The sequence below is a fragment of the Anomalospiza imberbis genome, chromosome 2 (genome assembly GCF_031753505.1).
Source record: "Anomalospiza imberbis isolate Cuckoo-Finch-1a 21T00152 chromosome 2, ASM3175350v1, whole genome shotgun sequence".
Taxonomy (NCBI): domain Eukaryota; kingdom Metazoa; phylum Chordata; class Aves; order Passeriformes; family Viduidae; genus Anomalospiza; species Anomalospiza imberbis.
This window is the reverse complement of record NC_089682.1, coordinates 73,576,134-73,597,661: the sequence shown is the minus strand read 5'-3', so window position 1 is coordinate 73,597,661 and position 21,528 is coordinate 73,576,134. Positions and strand designations below refer to the sequence as shown.

Here is a 21,528-nt window from a genome sequence, read left to right as displayed (position 1 = left end):
TAGAGTGTTTTGACTGTCAAAAACTTCATTACAGTACACTTCACTGTAAAAACATTTTAAAGGATGTTTATTAGGAAAGTCTGCAAGTCATAATGAATAGCAGAGTTCTTGCTTATGGTACCTTCTTGGCCTCTAATAATTCTGTTTGCCTCCAGTATTAAAATCAAACTGCTTCCATGAAGGTGATTACTAAAATGAGCTATGGTATGTTAACCTACAACTCACAAAATGCGACAGTACAGACATTAATTTTGCTTTTAACTGTCTGTTAAGTTGTAATCTAAGTTGTGAACATTTAAATATAATATATATCTCATATGAAAAAGCTAAAGCACAAGTGCTTCTGCACCACCCCCCTCCCATCCCCCCACCCCTTGAGCCAAACCCACCCCAGTTCTGGTTTGGGCCCTGACTGATTTGGAATGCTTTCTTAGGCCACCCATTTCCACAAATTTGTATGCACTCAGGAAATATAAAGTCAAAAATATACAAATCTCTTGTTGTTATAAGGTTTTTGTGAGTGAAATTACCCAGGACCATGGACTTGAAAGGAGAAGGGGGGGGTAAGAGAGGGAATTTACAGCAATTCATCTTCAAAGTTCAAAACTGGTCACTTCACAGAAAGACTGCAGGACTGGTGAAATTCTTGCTTCTAGAAAGTGATACTGTAGTGGAGAATTTTCTAGGAAAAATAAAACAACTTTTAATAACTGGCCCGCTGGTATGAGCTACCGTGGAATAAATTAGCACAAAAATGGAAGTCTTATAACTGTTCACTGTTACAGACGTAATCAACAAGGTCAGTCACTCTCAAAAGTTCATCTTCATCTTCCTCCGGCCCTACTGCTTCCTGCCCACTCCCTGTCCCGTTGGGCGCCAGGCTGGCGCTGGCTGTGCTGTCCTTGGGGGCCTGGGTCTTCTCGCTTGGCTTGCCAATCAAGTTCTCAATGGTTTTCCCTGGGCTCTGTCCATTGGTGGAAGGCAAGTCCACCAGGCTGTAGTCCAAAGGGCTTTCTACTTTCCCTACATTATCAAAGTCATCTTCGTCATCACTCTCTATCCGGTAGCAGTGCTTCTTGGGGTTGTCTTGGGGGGCTTGTGCTGCTGGCAGCTTATCCGCAGGAGCGGGGGTTTCTGCGTTGTCATTCGCGTTTTCGCACGCATCTTCCTCGTCGGTCTCAATTCGATTCAGGCGTTTGCGGACAGGCTTCCCTTCTTCCTCCTCATCCTCTCCTTCTTCCTCGGAATAGTCGTCTGTACTTCGCCGACGTTTTCGAATCAATCGCTTTGACTCCTTTGTGGATTCGTCATCTTCAGAGTTCTTAGATGTGTAGCTCTCTGGAAGAAGCAGCAGACTTAGAGCCATTAGCAAATCTCAGCGCAACATTTATTGTTCATAGTTCACACTCATTAACAAGACAGCTCTCTGAGCACACATATTTCTGTCTCCTTCCCCAGGTTCCCCAACCAAGCCAAAAGGCTTGCATTCTTTTTACTTTTTAAATTAACTTCTAATGTAGCAAGTATTAACAATTTATGGATAGTCTGCTTCCAATCTGAGGAGTACCGGAGGCTTTGGAAGTAAGTGTGTTCTCCCCTAAAACTGGTAATTCCATGCTGGGAATAATGCAGAACTGCATTCCTCGTCTCGTAGTATGTACTTGATTTGCACTCTGACAGAAACTCAGAACCCAAGTAATGGCTGCTCTATCATAAAATTCATGTATCTACACACACACATGAAGCTGTACTATATCCCTGCCACACCCAAATTATATACAATTTCTTCTAAAGTAAAGGAAAGCAGCCTGTCACCTGAAGGTTGCTGCTCTTTAATGGGAGGCTTGGTGTTTTGGCAAACTGGAATATTGCCTACACCCTGACAGCCTTTACACTCATCTTTGATGGTTGCAGTGAGAAAAGATGGAAACTGAAAAATCAAATGGCAAACATAATTTGCTGTCTCTTTGTGATTCCCATTAGAAATCATAGGAATTTTCACTTTAAAGGTTATTATTTAATGTAGATTCAAGTTGATTGAGACTGTCAGTGTTCCTCTATTTTTAAAGTAATTACAATTCCAGTAACACTGTTACATGGTTTACGATATAGTGCAGGAACTGTGTGTGAGAGTGCTGGAAAGGTGCTAAATGGTGCTGACTTTAATACATGGAAAACCAATACTTAAAATAGCCGAGGAAATGGGACTTCATGAAGAAAAGACAACGTCACCCAGGGAATGTTTAAAGCCACCAGTGCTGGGAAAAAAAAAGTCACCACAGAGCCTGAGAACAGGCTGTACTGAATATCATGTTTTTGAGACATGATATTCAGTTATTTGAGACTTGCATCAAATACTTGTTTCCCGTCACCTAGAGGATACTCTACCTCTCTGTAATCTCAGGACAGCCCTTCCAAAACAGAGGCAGTCAGGCTGCCAAGGATGGCTCATTTTCTGAGGAAGCCTGGTATTCATTGCAACCTGCACCATTCAGCATTCAGAAAGCCAGAACTAAAGTCTGATAATCCAGGCACTCACAATCCAAAACAGTCAAAGTTACTGGCTGATTTTGTAAAAGCTAATTAATTATAAATCACAAAACACACCAATTGCTTATGGTGTGACTGACATTACTGAGAGAGGCTTCCTCTGCACTTGGCACAGCTCCTTAAACAGGAGATGGAACAAGTCTGAACCACCAGCACAAACACAGTCAAGGCACCAGAGGCAATGCCCTTCCTCTTACGTAAGAGAATCTTTAGAGGCTGGTGGGATGCAGCTTCGTGACCTCTTAACAGAAAAGTGGTGAAACAGTTGCATTAGTGCCAATTTTGGAATCCCAACACTTTGTGTCAGGCACAGTAAATTCAGACCTGGAAGTCAGGATTAGGGGCACTAAAATTTGAGAAGTGACTCAGTGCATCATAAAGTACCAATGCACTGTTTCAGAAGGCAAGAGTTTCTGAGAAACATCAAGTAACTCTGGAAAGACAGTTCTCTAAAATCTTGGAATTATATAACTTTCCCTTCACGCTGACGATGACATACACATGCTCCTGGAAATGCTGGACTGTTTATTTTACCTTCACTATCTGAAGTTGAGAGCCTGCGTTTATGGACTCTTCTCAACTCCTTCCCATATCGGACACTTTTCTGCGAGCCATCACTTTCTGAATCTTCCTTATAATTAACTTGTCTCTTCTGATTCCGTCTTGATCTTCTCCTCCTAGTTTCCAGGTAATCATCATCACTGTAATCTGTATAATCACCACTCTCTGTATGGAACAAAAGAGTGATATGCATTAGTCCACCAAAGCAAAACTGCCTCGCATAAAAAATTTAGGTAAGTTTCCTAATTCAGATAGTTTCCTTAGGGTGTTTTTGTTGCCTCATCTCTACTGGTGCCAAGACGTCTCTACGATTCCTGACAGTGGAAACAAACTTACTGAATTGGAGTTGATGGTACACATTAACAGTGTCTCAGGAGAGTCTGTTCTGCTTTTAAAATTTAAATAAAGTGTACTCTACTAGAAGACTTAAGAATGGATAGATGAAAAATGACTGACAAGATGAAACTCCAATACCTGAGTTATATAAGTTAATAACAAAAACCAGTTTCACTCAATCGTGGGTTTGCTTAAAACAGAAGCCATACAGAAGAAACTTACCATCAATCACAGTTCTTCCTGCACCAGTCTACTGCAGCTACTGTCTTCAAAAATTAAATTTATTTACATCAATTGAAAATAGCCTGAAATCAGCTTCATCTACTTTTCACTGAGCTATGCCAAAACAATTATCCCAAGATACATTTCTATAAATGTTACATACTGTTCCTAAGTTTGATCTGTGGCTCATGTCAATCTCTAAGTGGCATCCTCTTTACTTCCTAAAATATCAGACAAAGAAACAGAGCAAGTCAGCAAGAACAACCAGCTTCAGAAAGAAATTCTATCTCTGAAGATTGAAAATAAAACCTCTTGCAGGACACCTAATTTCCTCAGCTCAAATCAGGATCTTGATGGACAATAATGAGGGTAAGAGAAAAATAGAAACACAGAGTTAATATTATACTTTTATATATATATCGAATGATACTGGAATCAGTTGATTTTATCACAGATGTGTGTCCACCAGGAAACAAACAGTTGTTCTTGTGCATTACAGAACAGATAAGCAATCTCTTTAGGCTTCTGCCAGTATCTTCATTGATAAGAGCTTATGATCAGTGCAATGATGCATTGAGCACAGGGAAACAACAATCATTCTAATCACTCATATAATTGTCTTCATCTGTCCATGTACAAATTTTCCTTTTGGAAATCAGTACTCCAAAGCAACTTACTCCAACATGTTCATCATGTATATTCTAGACAGACAGAACACTGGAAAGATAACACACACTGCAGTAAGTTAACACTCCAGTATAGTTAAAACCCTAAGTTCACAATAAGAGAAAAAAATGAGTGCTTATGTATATGGCACTTTCTAGTCTGTGTCTCAAATGAAGCAGAAACAAGGAGGAGAGTCTTCAGAGAAAGATGCTGATCATGAAGAGGTTTATGTAGTGCACAGGTACTATTCTCACACTTCAAACCATGCCAACAGAAAAAAAAAGTCGTTGAAGGACAAGTAGAATAAAGTAGCTATTAGGTTCTCCAGCAATGCAAGAGTCTTCAGTTACTGAAGATTTTAAGGATAATTTTAGGTGAGAGAGATCCAAGGTGTCATTCTTTGTTTTCAAGCCTCCCAGAAAACACAGAATGCCATACAACTGAAGTTTTTCTTCGACATAAAGGCGACAGAAAATGTTTCTTTCAGAATCTTTTTCATAGGTGTCTTCTTCTACTAGCTATAAAGAAGCACACTTTTGTCTCCATCCTCTTTCCTATAATCACAGGATGCCAAACAAGAGAGGTACAAAGGCAGCTGCAACTATCCACAATGGTGGCCTCTAGAATCACAGCACAAGAATTTATTTAAATACATCATTACCTAGAAATGCCAAGAACCTAGTGCTCAATATCAGTTTTCTGAAAAATACTGATAGCAGAACAAGTAGCACACTGCTTTACAGCACAGATAACATCTGACTTGACCAAAGCAAGCAAACAAGCTAGTCAGTCATGACAGAAGCTCAGACTGCCATTCTCTCTCTCTCTCCAGAACAAAATACTTAAAATATCAAAGATTGCTTATACTCACCAGATTCTCTACTTGAATTGTCCTCAGACTCTTCATCTTCATCATCTTCAGAGTATTTTTTCTTGACTGTTTTCCTTCGTAACCGCCTGCTTTGCCTCATGGGCCTGGAGAGGTGTCGCCTGGATATGCGGGCACAGAACTCGGAGTCACTGTCCTCATTTGATGGTGGGTCATCTTCACTTTCATCCAGATTTTCCTCTGATATAACAAACTCATCCTGAGATCTGTTCAAAGAAAAACCCCAGACAACAGAGATAGGTATCACAGCCAAAGGATTGAACTAGTACTTATATTTTACAAGCAAGTGATAAATATCATTTTACACAAAACAAAAAAAACCAAAACAAACAAACAAAAAAAAAAGCACAAATCTTATAATGAGGAGCAAAGACCCAGAGAGAACAAGCTGCAATTACTGACATGAGGTTTCAGCTGTGTATTTGGGAACATGGCTCTACAGTGCATGACATTACACAGCAGACTACAACAGCAGGTGGATATAAACACTCTGTCAAACCAACACTGCAGGTGGTATTAACATAGAACAGATTCTAGAGTGTTTGTATTGTGCATTGCAATGTAATGTCTGCATAGTAGTAACTGTGGAGGGAAAAAAACATCAACCATGTCCTAGCAAAGGTGACCTTTCCCTCACAAGCCCAGAACTGTCCTACACAATTTCTGAGAATTAGAATATTGTGTCTTAATACAAAACTATGGCTCTAATGCAAAACATGCACCTCACAACCTTATAAACTCGTAACATTTCCATAACTTCAAGTGAGCCAAGGCTTTTTTAAAAACCGTTGAACACTGAAGGTACACAGTCACTTGCATTTGGCTTCCAGTCGAATCTGAATTCCAGTGTAAGATTCAGAAGGTCCTAAGCAGAGGATGGAGCTGAAAATGCACGAGCACACTTTAACAAATCAATGCGCTATTAATTCTGTGACATGTCCACAAGCTACACTCATTGATTGAAATTTTCCAGCACATGTAGCTCAATTATTCAGGGTGCCACTGAAATGTCCTCAGCATGGTCACAGGTGAAAAATAAAGCTCAAATTTTGCATTTATCTTGCACAGATTTTCCATACACTTAGTGAATTGACTCAATGATTGATGTAAAGCTCTAAAAGTTGCTGCTAAAGAGCCTCATGCCCGCTTTATTATGTTGCGTCATTGAGGCATAAAGTCATCTAAAATTATCACTTTTTTTTAACATTAGTAATTGCTCAGACTGAATGATGAGAAATTCTGTGGAAAGTGAGTTTCAGTCAGCCAGAGCAATGACATGTATTTGTTTTCTACAGTATAAGCCACTTCTTTGACTGTTTTCAAACTACCTCCTACAGAGCAGTAATCAAGAACTAATTTCAGAATCTGCCTCTCAGGTTTTGTATGCTCTAAATAATGAAAATTTTCCTCTTCCAATTTCTAAATGACAACCAGGCCAAAATAATCCCACAAAATAGAAATTTTCAACTCTAATTTTTAAAAGGGAACACAACCAGCCTCATTTTAGCTACATTTTTCTTACAGATTTCTGCTCAACAGTCATATCAGCCAGAGAACTGAGTCCACCTGGCTTCTTCACTAACAGAAGCCTGTAGTGAGGCCTCAAACATCACAGTAACGTTTCCAGAATGTATTATGCTTAAAATACAGGTTGGATGACGTCAGCACATGGATCCAGAAGGCAGTTTTTCAGTACAATGTTCCCCTAGGCCAGGAGGACTCCGTGGTGGGGGGTTTGGAACTGGGTGATCTTTAAGGTCCTTTTCAACCCAAACCATTCTATCATTCTCTGACTTTTACTGGCAATGTGCAGTGCCATTCCAGCACTGGGAACTTTGCTCCTGATGATCTTTTCAGGGGCACTGCAGAGTCACAGAAGCCTGCAGAGGTCAGTGACTTGTGGTGGAAGTTAAATTGCAGACCTACCCATCACTGATCTTGAATTCATCCTCACTCTCTTCTTCATCCATGTTACTGTCACTATCCAAGTCATTTAGTCGCCGTCGTTTCTTGCGTCGTGCTGCAGCAGCCCTTTGTGGTCGCTTGTTTTCCTTCCTTTCTTCCTCTAGGATTGTGGAAATGTCTTTTCCACGGTGACCTGTGATATTTGACATGTCTTTGCCTCTGCCAATGCCTGAATTCAGTGACAGAAAGGGGAAACAATAGCAAGTTTATCTTCTTGTTTAACTTTCTACGGATCTTTCTTGCATGTGCCTACCTTCTGTTTATTTTCTGTCAAGTAGAATATTTTCTTGTCAAGCAAGACTCTGTCCACTCTGTCCAGAGTCTTGCTGCTGACATACACACCCCAGCTGGGGTCACTTGGAAATACTGAGGTCCATGCAGAAGGTCATGGTTAAGTGTCTGCATTCTTATGCTCAACCCAACCCACATTATTACCATGCCAGTGCCTTTTGAGAGGGCAATTTACCAGAAAATACAATTTTTCATAATGCTGAATATCCTTCTTGGGAGATGAAGGGTTTGAGTTGTGGTTTGGCCAAGAAATGGAGTTTTTGAAAAGGTGCTTTAGTGTTGAGACTTAGTTATGTTTACTGTAATGGACCTTGTGTTACACACCCACAGATTTTCAGATTGTCTGCGTACATCCACAAGCTTCTGAATCTGGTGAGTGTCTGGAGATGCCACAGGCCAAACAACTGAGGGACTGTTTTCTTCAGGCAAGTTAAGGTGATGCAGAAGCACAAACCACCTCCATCCCTCCGATAGTGTTGAAGATCTCTGGTTTGGTCCCACGTTGCCTTAACAGGCAACAAAGAACAGAATTTCACTTTTTTTGTGTTCAGATGAGAAGTGTTAATAGAACTGGATGAATATTAAGACAATTTGGTACACCCAGTCTTTTAGGGGATCCAACTGCAGACCAATTTGTGAGCCCTCTTTTTACAGGGGACAAATGTCAATAGCACTGCTGCCATTCCAATCTCAAATCCAAAACTTACTCATTACATATATAAAAACCTGTAAAGGCTGGATTTAACTATCAACTTTTACTAATCTTCTGACATCTTTTGGCAGCATGGGATGGCCACTCCTAAGGGAAATTATTTACTTCACATCCAAAAATACAGCAGTAAAAAAAATCCCTGGCAAACTACAGAATTTAAAGGGAGAGGGTTTTATTTGTTGCTTTTCATATCAAAATAAATTTGCTCTCCATTTTCTTATCACCATTGCAATGCAAAACAAGTAACATCAGAAACATACCTCCGCCATCAGCCTCCTTGATATCGTCTTCAATTGCCTCATCAATTGCCTCATCAAATTCATCAAACCTAAAAATAACAGTTTCCATTTACCACTTTGAAGTGAACCTTAATTAAATCGTTACAAAAATATACCTCAAAATCTGAAGAAATTACACTGCACAGAGAGGAGGCTGGATACATAATTGACTAAAATAATGGGCCAAAATATTTTTTAAATGGCTATTTTATTATCAAAGTTGTGTTTCCTACTTCTATTTGCTTGCGGATTATTTACCATTGTCTGTCTTACTATTGGGTTACATGAACAAAAATCCCCTCCCATTTTACACAACAGGCCTCTGAATTTAAACATATATAATCTGAATGTTCTTTAAAATAGTTTCAATAGCATTTTCACACAAAGTATTAATCATTTTTTCCACAACTTTTATTAGATGACATTAGCTCTACCAACCTTCAAAACAGCCTGAGAATCATCTATTAAACTCAATATGCAATTCTTTTTTCTGTCCATATTTTCCTTCAGAACTGATTTCACATAGCTTTCTACTCTTAAAGATCATGATACTTTATGGATCTGCAACATTCTAAGCTGAACAGATAAAATAAAACACAAAGTTCCCCATAAATCTACATAAGTAAGTTGTAATGCAATGTTACATAACTGAATAGGACAAGCAAAAGCAAAGTTTTTGCATGTGCTTGTCCTGCAACAGCTTTTATAAAACAGCATAAATCTCTGCACCCTGAGTAACTCATTTAAAGAGAACAGCAAACTGAAGAAAAAAGATCCAATCCTTGCAACACAGATGAACTCAGTTTGTTTCTTCAGTTATGAATTCAAATTCCATAAAAAAGGATTGTTACCAGTTCATAAAAATAGATGCCTTGAGCTCCAACACACAAAAGTACAAATTTTATTAACTATATAGAAAAGACTTCTTATTCAGATGCAAATTCTTCTTGTTTTTTAAGAAATTATTTTTTGTATTTTTTTCAGATACAGACAACTAACAGCTGGGCAATATGGTCATTAAAGATTCCACTTTTCAGTCATGAAAGGAAGATTACAGTTATATTTATCTTGGTCCTCCATAGGAACTTCCAGCAGTACAAGAAAAAAAATTAATCTAATACTTTACTCTATATTCCAATAGTAAGCACAAAACACTTTCTCCTTTAAAAATAAGGTGATGGACTTCCGATATCTTTATATTCCTTAGGAACAACTGCATGCCACTCTCAAGGCCACTTTACCAGCAAGGCAATAACTCTGATATTATCAATCAGTAAGATTAGTTCCACATTACTCTAACAGTTTTCCCTCCACACAGCTAAAAAAACCACCCTCTTTAAAATGGGAGAAATCACTTAATGCTTTCAAACCACTACTAGCAAATAACCTGAGCTCAGCCACAGGTGAGCTGACAGCTGCTTGTCCATTAAGTGTAATAGAACATAATTTCTTCTGCTGCTGCTTTATTCATGATGCAGGTTATTGCTAACTTGCTCAGGAGAGGACTCAACAGAAGTGTGATACAAAGGGATTACAGATCCTTTAGAGAAAGAGGATGCTCCACAATACAGATCTGTTTCCTAGTGGAATAAGACTTCAAGCATTTATTTTCCCCTGCTGTCACAACTCTCACTGACACCAGTGGAACTTCACTGCAGACATACAAATGTGACACACTGACATGTGTAATATTTTCACCAGCTCAAACTAATGTATATGATGTAGTCTGTAAGAAAGATTATAACTTTTTATCAGAAGACTGATTTTTCTGAAACATTGCATTCAGTAAAAATTTACTGTCAGTGCACAATATGGGTCCTGCTGAAGTTGTGCCACACACACCCTACAGGCAAGGGGTTTCAAAAAGTTACCAAGATTCCAACAGCTAAGCAAAGTCAGACTGAGTGTTGTGACCAGGCTGGAAAAACCAGCCTATACTAACACCATGCCTCTCCTCAGCAGCCAAACCAGGCTGACTATAAATTCAATGATGGTTATTGTTGGAAAGTTTGCTATTCTAGTATTGAAATGTTACAATTTTTGATGATAAAGGTTTACACAGAGCAAGTACTGGAAAGATAGAGGGTTTTTTTTTAAATTCCTGATGCAACCAGGACAAACCTCCACAATCTCTCAGGAAACCACATTATTTTCTAATCCCAAGGGCATTTTACTTGCCTGGTGGACTGAAGATGATAGAGAGTGTCACAAGGTATTATTTAGAAAGCTGTTTATAAAAACAACTTGGTAATACACTGAAAACAAAAGTTGTTATTAAAATCATGCTGAATTTTGAAAACCTTAGTGACCTCTTCTACTTTCAGAATGCAGAATCTTGGCACTTTCATTTACTAATTGAATTTTTGTCAAAATTTAAACAGTTACAGATTTCTCTAAAGAGTTGCATTTTTAGATGCACTGTGTGATAATTACATTGTAAGTTTCATACCCCTTTCTTATAAGGAAGGTCTAAGGTGGGGAGAGGGAAGAGAGCAAGGAATTGAAGGCCTTTAGACACAAGAAGAAGTCTCCCTTGTCTCCCTTTCAAGAGAAAGGAGAGGTTTAATTCACCTGCTTTAACTCACTCCAGCAATTGCAGTAGTACCAAAACCTTCTCCAGTACTCCTGAACAAAACACCATATAAGTTTTCATTTTTTTAATGCATCACCCCTTCACTATACCACCTCATGCTCTCACAACCACTGAGCATAACCAGTATTCAGAGGAAAGAACAAAGACACTTTAGTTGGGCTTCTCTGTTAAATGTAAAAGTTTATATGAGAAGTGGTGGGATGATTCAGAAAGGAAACAACAGTATGACTTTTGCTGTACAAGCTGTTTTAACAAGCTGCTGACCTGTAGCTTATGCACTTTCGGGTTCTGGTAGATCTCCTTTCAAGTTTTGATTTGGGCTTTTTGGAATCTTTCTTCTTTTCTTCCTGACCTTCAGGTATTTCTGGCTCCTGTTCAGATAAGACAGAAGTGTCAAAAAAGCTTGCTTTATCTCCTCCCTCCCGTCACACTCATTATGATTGAACTTGTAATACAGATTATTCATTCTGTCTAGAAAGCTCATATGCCCAACACAGCACATTTTATTTAACTTGTAATATAGTGATCTATTACAGAAGTTCTGGTGAATTTGCATATTTTGCCCTTACAGGCTACATAACTTTCCAAACACAGAATTTAAGGGTTCAGGCTATTGGATCATTGTGTTTATGCTGCAATTCTGAGCTCATGCCTGAGGTGATACTCCTAGGATTAGTATATGTGGCAACTGAACACCTCTACATAGTGAGCACAGAGATATCTTTACACAGTGCAGTTTTAATAAAGTTTCATGCAGGTTAGTTTTAATATATTGTTTGCAAATTATTAATTTTGAAAGCAAAATAATCTGCCCCCAGGCTGCATTTTTCAAATATTTGCTCTCAGCCATAGATTATTTTGCAAATCTGTAAAATCTGTCATTGTTTTTCTGTTATTCAGAGACAGGGAGAAAGCTGGCCTTGTTACAGCCAGGCAGAGTCTATATTTAAAATGAACAAAAGTTCCATTTTAAACTGCAAAGAACAGATTATATAATTCCAGATGAAAGCATTTGGCTAAGACTTCAAGGGACTTGCTTTAAAGTGTATTTAAGTGAGAAGAGGCTGTTCTTCATGTGAATCAAAGCATTTTTCCTCTTTTCTCAAGGGAAACCATACAAAAGCGTCTGTTAATAAAATGCTAAATGTTTACAGTTTTTAATTACGCGACCTTATCCACTCGTTGAAGGCAAATGCTATGCTGCCTAGAGATACTACACAATCCCTCTGAATCGTAAGCCAGAAACATTTGTTTCCATCAGTTCCAAAGGAAAGCCATGACAATTAGCTCAGACCTAGATAACTGCACAGCAAACACCAGAGCTAAATAACCGATTCCCACCTGTACAAATTGCTGAATGTTGAGGACTCAACTCAAAACCCAACTGTAATGGGCAGGGAGGTAGTCCTGCAATCCCTCACTGGGAAAGGACTCTGAGTGGCATCAGGTGGCTCTAATAAACACCACAAAGCTCCCTTGGCTTCTCTGCTGTATTCAGTCTAAAATGAAGGGTCTAGAATTATTTCTGATCTGCATATAGATTGATTTTTCCTTCTAAGATGCTACTAGCACCTCTGACACAGCACTGAGAGACTTCTTCCCTGCGAAGTTTGGAAAATAAAGCAATAATACCACATAGACACACTAGCTTACCTGAGGTGGAATGATGTTCTCAATACTGATACCCACGTACACCAATCGCTCTTTTCTTGAGGAGAGAAAGAAAATGAAAATAAGCTTACAGAAAGTCTGCAGACATCTAAAATAAAGCTATAATTAGCACCATCTGAAGCTCTTACTAGGCAGGAGCATCCCAAGAGGATGTTCCAAGCGAAAAGTTATTGAAGTTGGGATTATATGCTAATTCTCATGTGATTCATTTTCCTGCATGTAAAATGTAAGAGATTTCCAAAGAGTTCTGGCAATCAACAGTACTTGAAGACTGTAGGCAGGCAGCACAGAAATTATTAAATTTCTGTATAAAAAGCAAGTAAAAATCAACTGAAACATACTAATGTTGTAATGAAGATTATGTTGTCAGATCCGTAACTACCACCAATCATGAAGGCAACGAAAGATAAAATGGGAATTCAGAATCACATTGAACTGGAAAAAATATGTAAACGTAGGAACCAACTCTACAAACACCAGGGGACAAATAAGTGCCTACAGAGCAGTTCTTTGCCAGAGAAGAACAGCCTGAGCAAAGACTCTTTGAGCAGAGTCAAACTGCTGCTCAAAGAACTATGATAACAGATGGATGTGCAAATAGGACAACAGCTGACAGGACACCTGCTATGGCAGTCCTGTTCACAACTGGCTGGAGCACTTAGAGCCATCTGGGCACCACACATTCTCCAAGAAACATGGGATCCAGCTGAGGAGTTCAGAGCCAGACAGTGGGAGTTACTGGAGGGCAGCAGACACACTCTATAGAGAAGTGCTGAAAAAATAGGATGGACCAGTGTAGAGAACACTTGACCAAAGATGGGAGATAGAGAAGTACTCAAACACAGGACTCTTGTAAGGACAAGCAGGCTGTCCTCCTTGTCAACAGTGTGTTACAGGATTAAATCTACGGAAGCAAAATTCAGTTTAGACTTAACTTTCCTCAACACAGACATTATATTAATTGCCACAGGGACAACTCTGGCTCCTGAAGGAAACAAGTCTTCTCCTAAGTCCTGTTGTATCTGTCAGTCTAACTAGAGATGGATTTCCTAACACTTCACAAGCAGCACTACATGGTCATCTTCATGGTGCTGAACTGAGCTTTCAAAGAACAGTCTCTGAGGAAGAATAGCCAGGTACTAGTGCAGACTAGGGTGAGTAACCAAATTCCCATCACCATAGGTCCCTACTAGCCTTTTTTCTAGGAAAACAAGGGGTAATTTAAAGAAATTAAGAGCACAATGAAAGTTGGTGGCATTTACTGGTGTCTGGAAAGACTCTGGATTTTTTAACTCAAGTGTCTCAATCAACAAAAATCAGACTACTGAAGTTACAGGGAGCGCTTCTATGAGCCTGTCGCACTACGCTTGGATTGCAACAGGACACATCATGCCTATAACTGCTACAATGCCCACAATATATATTCATTTCATATATGTTTACTTCATTGTGATACGTTTTGCAAATAAAAGTATTTACGTGTAAAAATTTTGTTTCCCATACTTTCATTAAGTTCTAAAGAATCTAAGTAAACTTTGAAAGTAGCCTCGGAGTAGCCTTCTGCACTTTCTAGCATAACACTCTTAAATAAAATGAACAAGCACAGTTCCTATAATAATACTTACAAAGAGTAAAAATGGCCATGGACTTCAAGAACTTGGTATCATTATGCCTACTGAAATGCCTGGTTGTCTATACAAGAAATTGGTTTTGTATCCTAATGTAAATATTCCTACATGACAGATGAAAAGAAATCCTCATCCAGAGCTGGGCACCATTAGACTGGTTGGATGAGGAGGAAGGATGTTGTGCAAATTCACTATGCCCTTGAAAATGAATTAAAATAACATTTTAAGGCAAGGAATACAATTATAGAAATGAGAAAGGAACTAGAAGTGCAAACATTTTAGTATTCATCAAGTTTATTTGATAGTTTATTCAATTTCTCATTTCTTGTAATGCAAAACATCAAGAGACAGAAGATGAGAAAAATTAATCTGTTTTTAAACATGATGAGCAAAGTCTTCCAGTTCTGCTGTTCTTCTCCCTGGCTTGCGTATAGACTGCTTAAGAAATCAGCAAATGGAACAAGACAATCCTGCTGAGGTCAAGGTCTTGAAATGAAATACAAAATGATATTGAATGAATTCCTTATTCCTTTTGTGGCAGACAGGAGCTCAAGACTTTAGCCAAGAGTTTAAACATTTGAACCAAGACATCTCCAAGGGCAGCAGTAAATAAGCACTGCCTGGTTATAACATCTTCCCAAGCAAATTCAAGATAATGTTTTATCTCAATTACATGGCTGCAAAAGCTGCTACAGGGAAGTCATGAAAGTGTGTATGAGAGCAAGTGTGTATGAACTCCACCTGGTTTAGCCTGGGAGAATTAGAAAAGTAGTTCCTAGAGGGATTTTCCATCAAGAAGTCTCAGAGTATCTAACATGGATTAAAAGGGAGATCCTGAAAGGTTTTAATGTCCACTCCCTCCAGCTGGTGGTAGGACATGATTATAGAAGATAGTCTGTACATGAGAAACCTGAAATTCAGCCAGGTTGTTGTGGTAGCACCTTGAATCCATGAACAGAAAAAGGGGGAAGAAAAAGGTATCATTTCATCCATGTATTTCTAAGTCAACAGGAAACCTGAAGGTTTCATTTTAAAAAATCAGTGACATAACAGCTTGAGGATGTGCAAGCACACAGCTGAGCAGCTGAGTCAGCCTCAGTCAGATTCCTGAGAGCCGGAAAGAGCAAAACAACACCACTACTTCAAAAAGCATGACAGCAACACTGATTCAAAGAACCGGTTAGGTAGACAGATCCATACTGACAGAGTTGGATTTATTCTCTTTCCCAAAAAGACAGACACCAACCACATACTGAGTTTTCAGAAACACTGCATTCAAGTATGTCAGTGCCCCAGGCAACCAACCTGCTTTAACTTATACACTGAGCTGTAATAATGATTCTCATTTCCTCTGGCATTATGATTCTTCAGCCTTTTTACCTTATTATTTGCAACAATACAGCATTAAGTTGGAAGACTTCAATATTCAACTATTGCACTGTGAAGTCTATTATAACTCAAACTTGTTTCTAAGGAAAAAATCTCAATTTTATGGCATACATTATAAAGCATTACATTCATTTGGTATAAGGATCAAAATGCAAAACCGTTATTAAACAGCTGTTTCAGACACTGAAAACTGCTATGATATCAACTGTATGCTCTCCTGTTGCTCTCAGAACATTGTGTTTTTTATGCAACACTGGTGATTTCAAGAAAGCAAGACAGGCTGGCAAAAGCTAGCATTCCATGTAATGTTTGCCAGCAGAATATTTACCAAAGTAGGTCCAAAAATATTGTTCACTAATAAAGAGCACTCCCACCATAAAGCAAAGCAGCAGAGTTCCTGTGTGTCCCATACTCCTGCACAGATGGAAGCTGCGTGTTTGCTGAGTTCACTCATAAAAATGGCTGATAGTTTCATTCCCACAGCTACAAATTCAGCAAAATTGGCAATGGATAATTTCACCACAGTATGATCTAGATACACTCTGAGCAGAAGTAGTAAAATCAGGAACAGTTGGTACTTGATCGGTCACTACCATTGTTGCTGTTGTAACAGCAATAACAAACAGATTTGAAGAAAGCTGAAAGCAGACACAGATTGTGCTCTCATCTTCCCAGCACTGACTCACTACATTTCATGTAATATTACAGTCCCTGCCACAAATATAAGCTGCCACAATTACTTTCTTTTAAAGGGCCTCACCTTCTGGTGAAATTTGCCTTTTAAGATAAAATTTATGCAAAGTTTTATTTAATAATGCATACAGATGTTATTAAATTCTGCAAAGTACTCAATATATGTCCTAAAAGGTATAAATTATGCAGAATGTGTTTCATGTCCCTCATTTCCAGGTCTGAAAACTGCCGGTAGAATGTTCCAGCTGTTAAAGCTGTTATTCCTAAATGCAGTAAATACATTTGCATTTAGTCTTTGGTAAAGGCAGGGGTGGACAGCTGGTCAGAGCAGGGTGATAATAAAGCCAAGGTTGTGGGTTCAATTCCAGCACAGGCAATTCTCTGAAGAGTTGAACTTGATGACCCTTTTGTGTCCCTTACAACTCAGAACATTCTGTGACTCTGTGAAACTTCACTGATCCACTGGTCTACAGCAGTTGCTGCATAATCTTGTACTCAAGGCAGAATTTAACAGGATCTAAAGGAACAACTCTCAAATCCCACAATAATCTGGATGATTTTTGGAGTGAAGTCAATACTTAAACTTGCTTAGAGCAGGGATTCTACACATGACTGACAGTCAGCTGAACCAGTGCTGGAAACCCTTTAACTATTAGTACAAGAAAGTAAAATTTGTGCTCAGGCACTTTAACCAAATTTTAGTACAAATGTATTTGCCTAACTTTTCCAGTTATTGGTCTTTTCCTCCCTTCTTGCAAGCTGTCCCAGCAGTGAGCCAGCAATAATCAGTGGGAAGTCAAAATTTGTGTTACCAATTCCCAGTCTCATCACTGCTTTTATCCCCAGTCTCCAGTTATTTTAATGCTTGCTCAATTATTACCACCCCTAGCACAGCACTGCTGTGAGTGCATCCAAACAACAGTACCTGCGTTCTGCACGCTCCTTCTTTTTTAAGACAACATCCAGATCTTGCAATTGTTCCTCTAATTTCTCACAGAGTAATTTCTAAAGGAAGGAAACACAGTATTAGTTTATTTCATAACCAGCAATTTTCATGTTGAAATAACATTCAGACTCTTCATTCACTCAAGTCTGTATCTGGAAGAAGCCTTGCTACTGGAGGCTCCTCTTCAATGAGCAAGGCTTTACTATAAAGCCTGTCTTTATAAAACATAAGCTCCACCATCAAGTCATGGTTAGATGAGACTTTGAGCAACCTGGTCTAGTGGAAGGTGTCCCTGCCCATGGCAAAGGATAGAACTAGATGAGTTCAGTGGGCACTGCAGCAAAAAGCAGAAATACACTTCAGGATCATTTCCTTACCAAATACTCAAGGAGCTGTATGCAAAAATGACTTTTAATGGACAAATTGTGACTTAGTCCATGTTAATGCCCTCATTATACTATTTCCAAGGATGCTTTTCACTCTTTTACAAACTGCCATTTTTCATACTGAAGAGTACTTTAATAGGAACAGAACAAGGATAAGCTATAACTAAAAGTGTAAAGAAAACATTGTTACATATTCAAAATCATCACTACTTAAAAACATTCCTCAGAAGACAATTAAAAACAAATACCAAATAGAGTCATCTCACATCATGCCCAATGTCACTAGCTTACTGTCAGGCAACAGCCCTTTTGGCACAGAATTTCTCTAAAACCAAGGAAGGGGGTTGGGATCAGGCAGATTATTCTGAAAATGTGTACAGATGGTTTCCTGTTAATTTAACAAGATCAGCATCACATACTTTCTGCTTATCCTCCCAAGTACCAACCCTGCTTCTAACTTTGGAATAAGGGTTCATACTTGTCTATTACTTGACTAGAACACCCCTGGCTTTCCCATCAGAGACAAACTATACCCTGAGATTAATCAGTAACAGCAGCTTTCTCTAACCAGCTTCTGAGCAAATGTCTCTTTAGAAGGAATAGCACTTCAGAAACAGCTGCTTGCTCTGGCCACGGATCCATCCCTTGTTGCCTACTGTTCCTGCCTCCTGGACAATAACTTAAATGCTTCTTTTGGGAAAATTTAAGACATTATATCTTTAATACCGTACTAGTCTTGTGATTTAATCAGAGATGGGAGATAATCAGTGTGACTGGAGATTCCCATCTAAAAATCAGCAGCACACAGTCACTCATCACTAGCAGAACTAAGAAAGAGAAAACCATGTCACAAACCCAGTTTTACTAACTGACGGGAGGGAAGATCAGCAGTCCTACCATTCATCCCAGTCTACTTGTTAACGGACAAAGAAAGATTATAGAAAGGACTTGCTAAAGTCCTAGCCCATCTCCACAACCACAAGGAAAGCTGCAAGGAAGAGTCACACAGGAACCGTACATGCTGGCAAGGCGGGCAGAACCACTCTCCATCAGGGATGATCATCAGCGGAGGGCGAAGGCAGGCTGTGTGGTAGCCGCTGTCACAAGAATCACACAACAAAATCTGTGCAAACAAAACATGTCTTGAGTATCTTTTGGCATTCACATTTAAAAAGCTCCACAAATATTTCCCCAGCCAACGCAGAAGTGTTTGGACTGTGTCTAAACAAAAAAAAGCCCTGTACCACACTTCCAGGGCCAAGGGTGGTTTTTATGGGGAAGTTTATTTATCACGGTTTTCCATGCCAATACCACATCTCCTCTTACTGTATCTTCTCAGTACTTAGTACTACTGGACTATGCAGACTGTGTTCCCTTAGTGTAGAATCTGGTAATCCTTTCCAGATCCTAGACTAAGTGGAAAACTCCATCTGAACAAGACATGGTATTACCTGCCCTGTCCTCTCTTATGCATTTCCTCAGTCAGGATAACTTTGACCTGGGCAGCAGGGACAAAGTCTTGCAGACTTGCAGGGCATCCACAGCTAGGCAACTACTGAAAGTTCATATTTAGTTGGGTAAAATTTGAGATACCCCTTTCCATAAAACTTAAGAACAAAGCTGGCATAAGCGGTGTGTGTATCTACTAAAATGTTTATCTCTAACATCCTAAAGGACAAACTTTCTCTCAGCTATGTCAGGATATCTGTCAAACACCCAAAAGTGGGCTTATTTTCTGGATTCAGGACTGCACATGATGATTTCCCAGGTAAACAGAGGAATTCATGATGGTATCTAACACAAATAAATGAGAACCACAAGAAATAGCAAAATCTTGTTGTCATCTGTCTGGGATTTCACTGTACTCAGTCCTCAGGGTGAGATGCAGCTACATCCAATGAAGAAGACTATGCAGCTGTGTGGCTATGTCACTGATGCCTTGTAAAGGAGATATCAGGCTGCTGGGGTTCTTTTTAATGTTGCTTCCTCTGCATTCATTGCAACTGCAGGCATAACCTCAAAGCCTCACCCAGACTGATTCTCAATGGGCTAAGGTGCTTTACACCTTGTAAAAGATGCTATTATTGTTTTGGCAAACAGGAAAATAATTTCCTTCCCTCCTTATTCAAGGTAACTCATCTACTCCTGAGTTTACCACCTAAAAACTAGAAGACACACTCCTATGTATGGCCCCCCTGAAGGAAGACGTGCCTTCAGACACCATCAAAGCAAATCCACCAAATCTGACACAACAACCCACAGAAGCTTTCCTCAAAAACCTACCAGCTCAGGATGATTGGGAAGGCCACACTTCTTGCAGGGCTCATCATCATCAGCAGGTGGAGCTTCTTCTTCCTCCTCTTCTTCCTCTTCTTCCTCCTCCTCAGAGTTTTTTTCACTCTCAGAGTCCTCAGTCTCTTCATTACTTGAGTATTTCCACCTGCCACGTGTCCGTGTACCCGTCCACCGAACTTTGCTTCTCTATGAGACACCATTTCAAAGAAAAACACAAAGGAAGCCCATAGAGTTTCTTCCCAGATCTTAAACAAATATTTGCCTCCACAGTAAAGTGATTCATTTCAGTCAGAACAGCTGCAGTAAATTTACAGCAGAGTATTTCAATGAATATGTTGCTTTCCAAGATCCTTAAAATGCAACCAGATAAAGGGGAAAAAATTGCATCAACATGCAAAAAAAATTTTTCAAATAAGATTTAAAAGTAGGAAGACAAATTTTTCCACTCAGATCCTTTTTTTCTATTTTGACAAGGCCAATTTTGTAGTGAACATGGTAAATTCCACACTTAAACTTTTTGACTTTTTCATGGTAACTGGCTTCAACCAAAAGTGAATCTTTTTTTCCTCCCACCTGCCTCTCAAAGAGTTTATGCATTTTATTTTTACTTTGGAAAATGTGTTTGTTTCTGAAATAAGATCACTGCACCTTTTAAGTGCATAACTTCTATCTAGGTCTTCTTTCATAGTTATACTTTTTCATTATTTTCCCTAAGTGAAACATGATTCAGTTGGTGCTTCTTTTTTGCTAATCAAAGGGGCATCTACCCCCTTCTATCATATACCATATTATGAATGAAAACATTTTGAATATGTATATTACCATATTTTGAATAAAAAACAGGTTTTAATTAAAATTCAGAAGACTATTCTGAATTACTTAAACTACTTTGTGCAACTAAGATATTTTAAGATTTAAAGCAACATGTCAAACAGAAAAAACTTTTATTCCCATTAACTGACTTGTTTCTCACACCCGTCATTTTCTCACAACTTATTACCCCCTTCCCACAGACACTGAAAATGGAAAATTATTTTTCCAGCTTTTTAAACTCAAAATATTGTTTGGATTTAGACTAAATTATTCACAGACCTGAATAAGCTGAATAAACTAAAATGCACAAAATATTCTATTTCTCTAGCAGTATGGACTCGTACCAAAGCAGCATTTGTCATATTGGTAAAATTTTGTTTCAGGTTCTTAACATCAGTTTCTATCTGTTTAGAGATTTTACTGTTCCTTAAGCTTTAGCAGCAAAGGTGTTTCAAATCCATTACTGAGTCTCAGTTTAGGCTATGGATTCATCATACAGCATCACAACTTCAAATCGGGTTTGATTTGAAAATAAGATCCATTTTTAAAAAGAAAAGGAACCCCAAGATATAAAGTAAGCTATTAAAGATCCTGGTATTCTTCATCCTGTTTAAATGACAGCTTAACAGCCTCAAACTTCTTCC

At 38.8% G+C, this 21,528-nt stretch overlaps 1 protein-coding gene across 5 annotated transcripts in view; it reads right to left on the bottom strand.

The window, feature by feature from the left end:
• Window positions 1-44: 44 nt before the first annotated feature.
• RSF1 (remodeling and spacing factor 1) overlaps window positions 45-21,528 on the bottom strand; it is a 61,445-nt gene continuing 39,961 nt past the window's right edge. For all 5 annotated transcript variants that reach the window (XM_068181712.1, XM_068181713.1, XM_068181714.1 and 2 more), the window contains 10 exons: window positions 20,060-20,257; window positions 18,795-18,899; window positions 17,370-17,449; window positions 12,717-12,771; window positions 11,328-11,434; window positions 8,453-8,520; window positions 7,151-7,358; window positions 5,207-5,430; window positions 3,085-3,276; window positions 45-1,338 (listed from right to left, as the gene is read on the bottom strand). In XM_068181712.1, coding sequence (XP_068037813.1) covers window positions 764-1,338; window positions 3,085-3,276; window positions 5,207-5,430; window positions 7,151-7,358; window positions 8,453-8,520; window positions 11,328-11,434; window positions 12,717-12,771; window positions 17,370-17,449; window positions 18,795-18,899; window positions 20,060-20,257 — 1,812 coding nt within the window. In that variant the 3' untranslated portion in view covers window positions 45-763. The remainder of the gene's footprint in view (window positions 1,339-3,084; window positions 3,277-5,206; window positions 5,431-7,150; window positions 7,359-8,452; window positions 8,521-11,327; window positions 11,435-12,716; window positions 12,772-17,369; window positions 17,450-18,794; window positions 18,900-20,059; window positions 20,258-21,528) is intronic.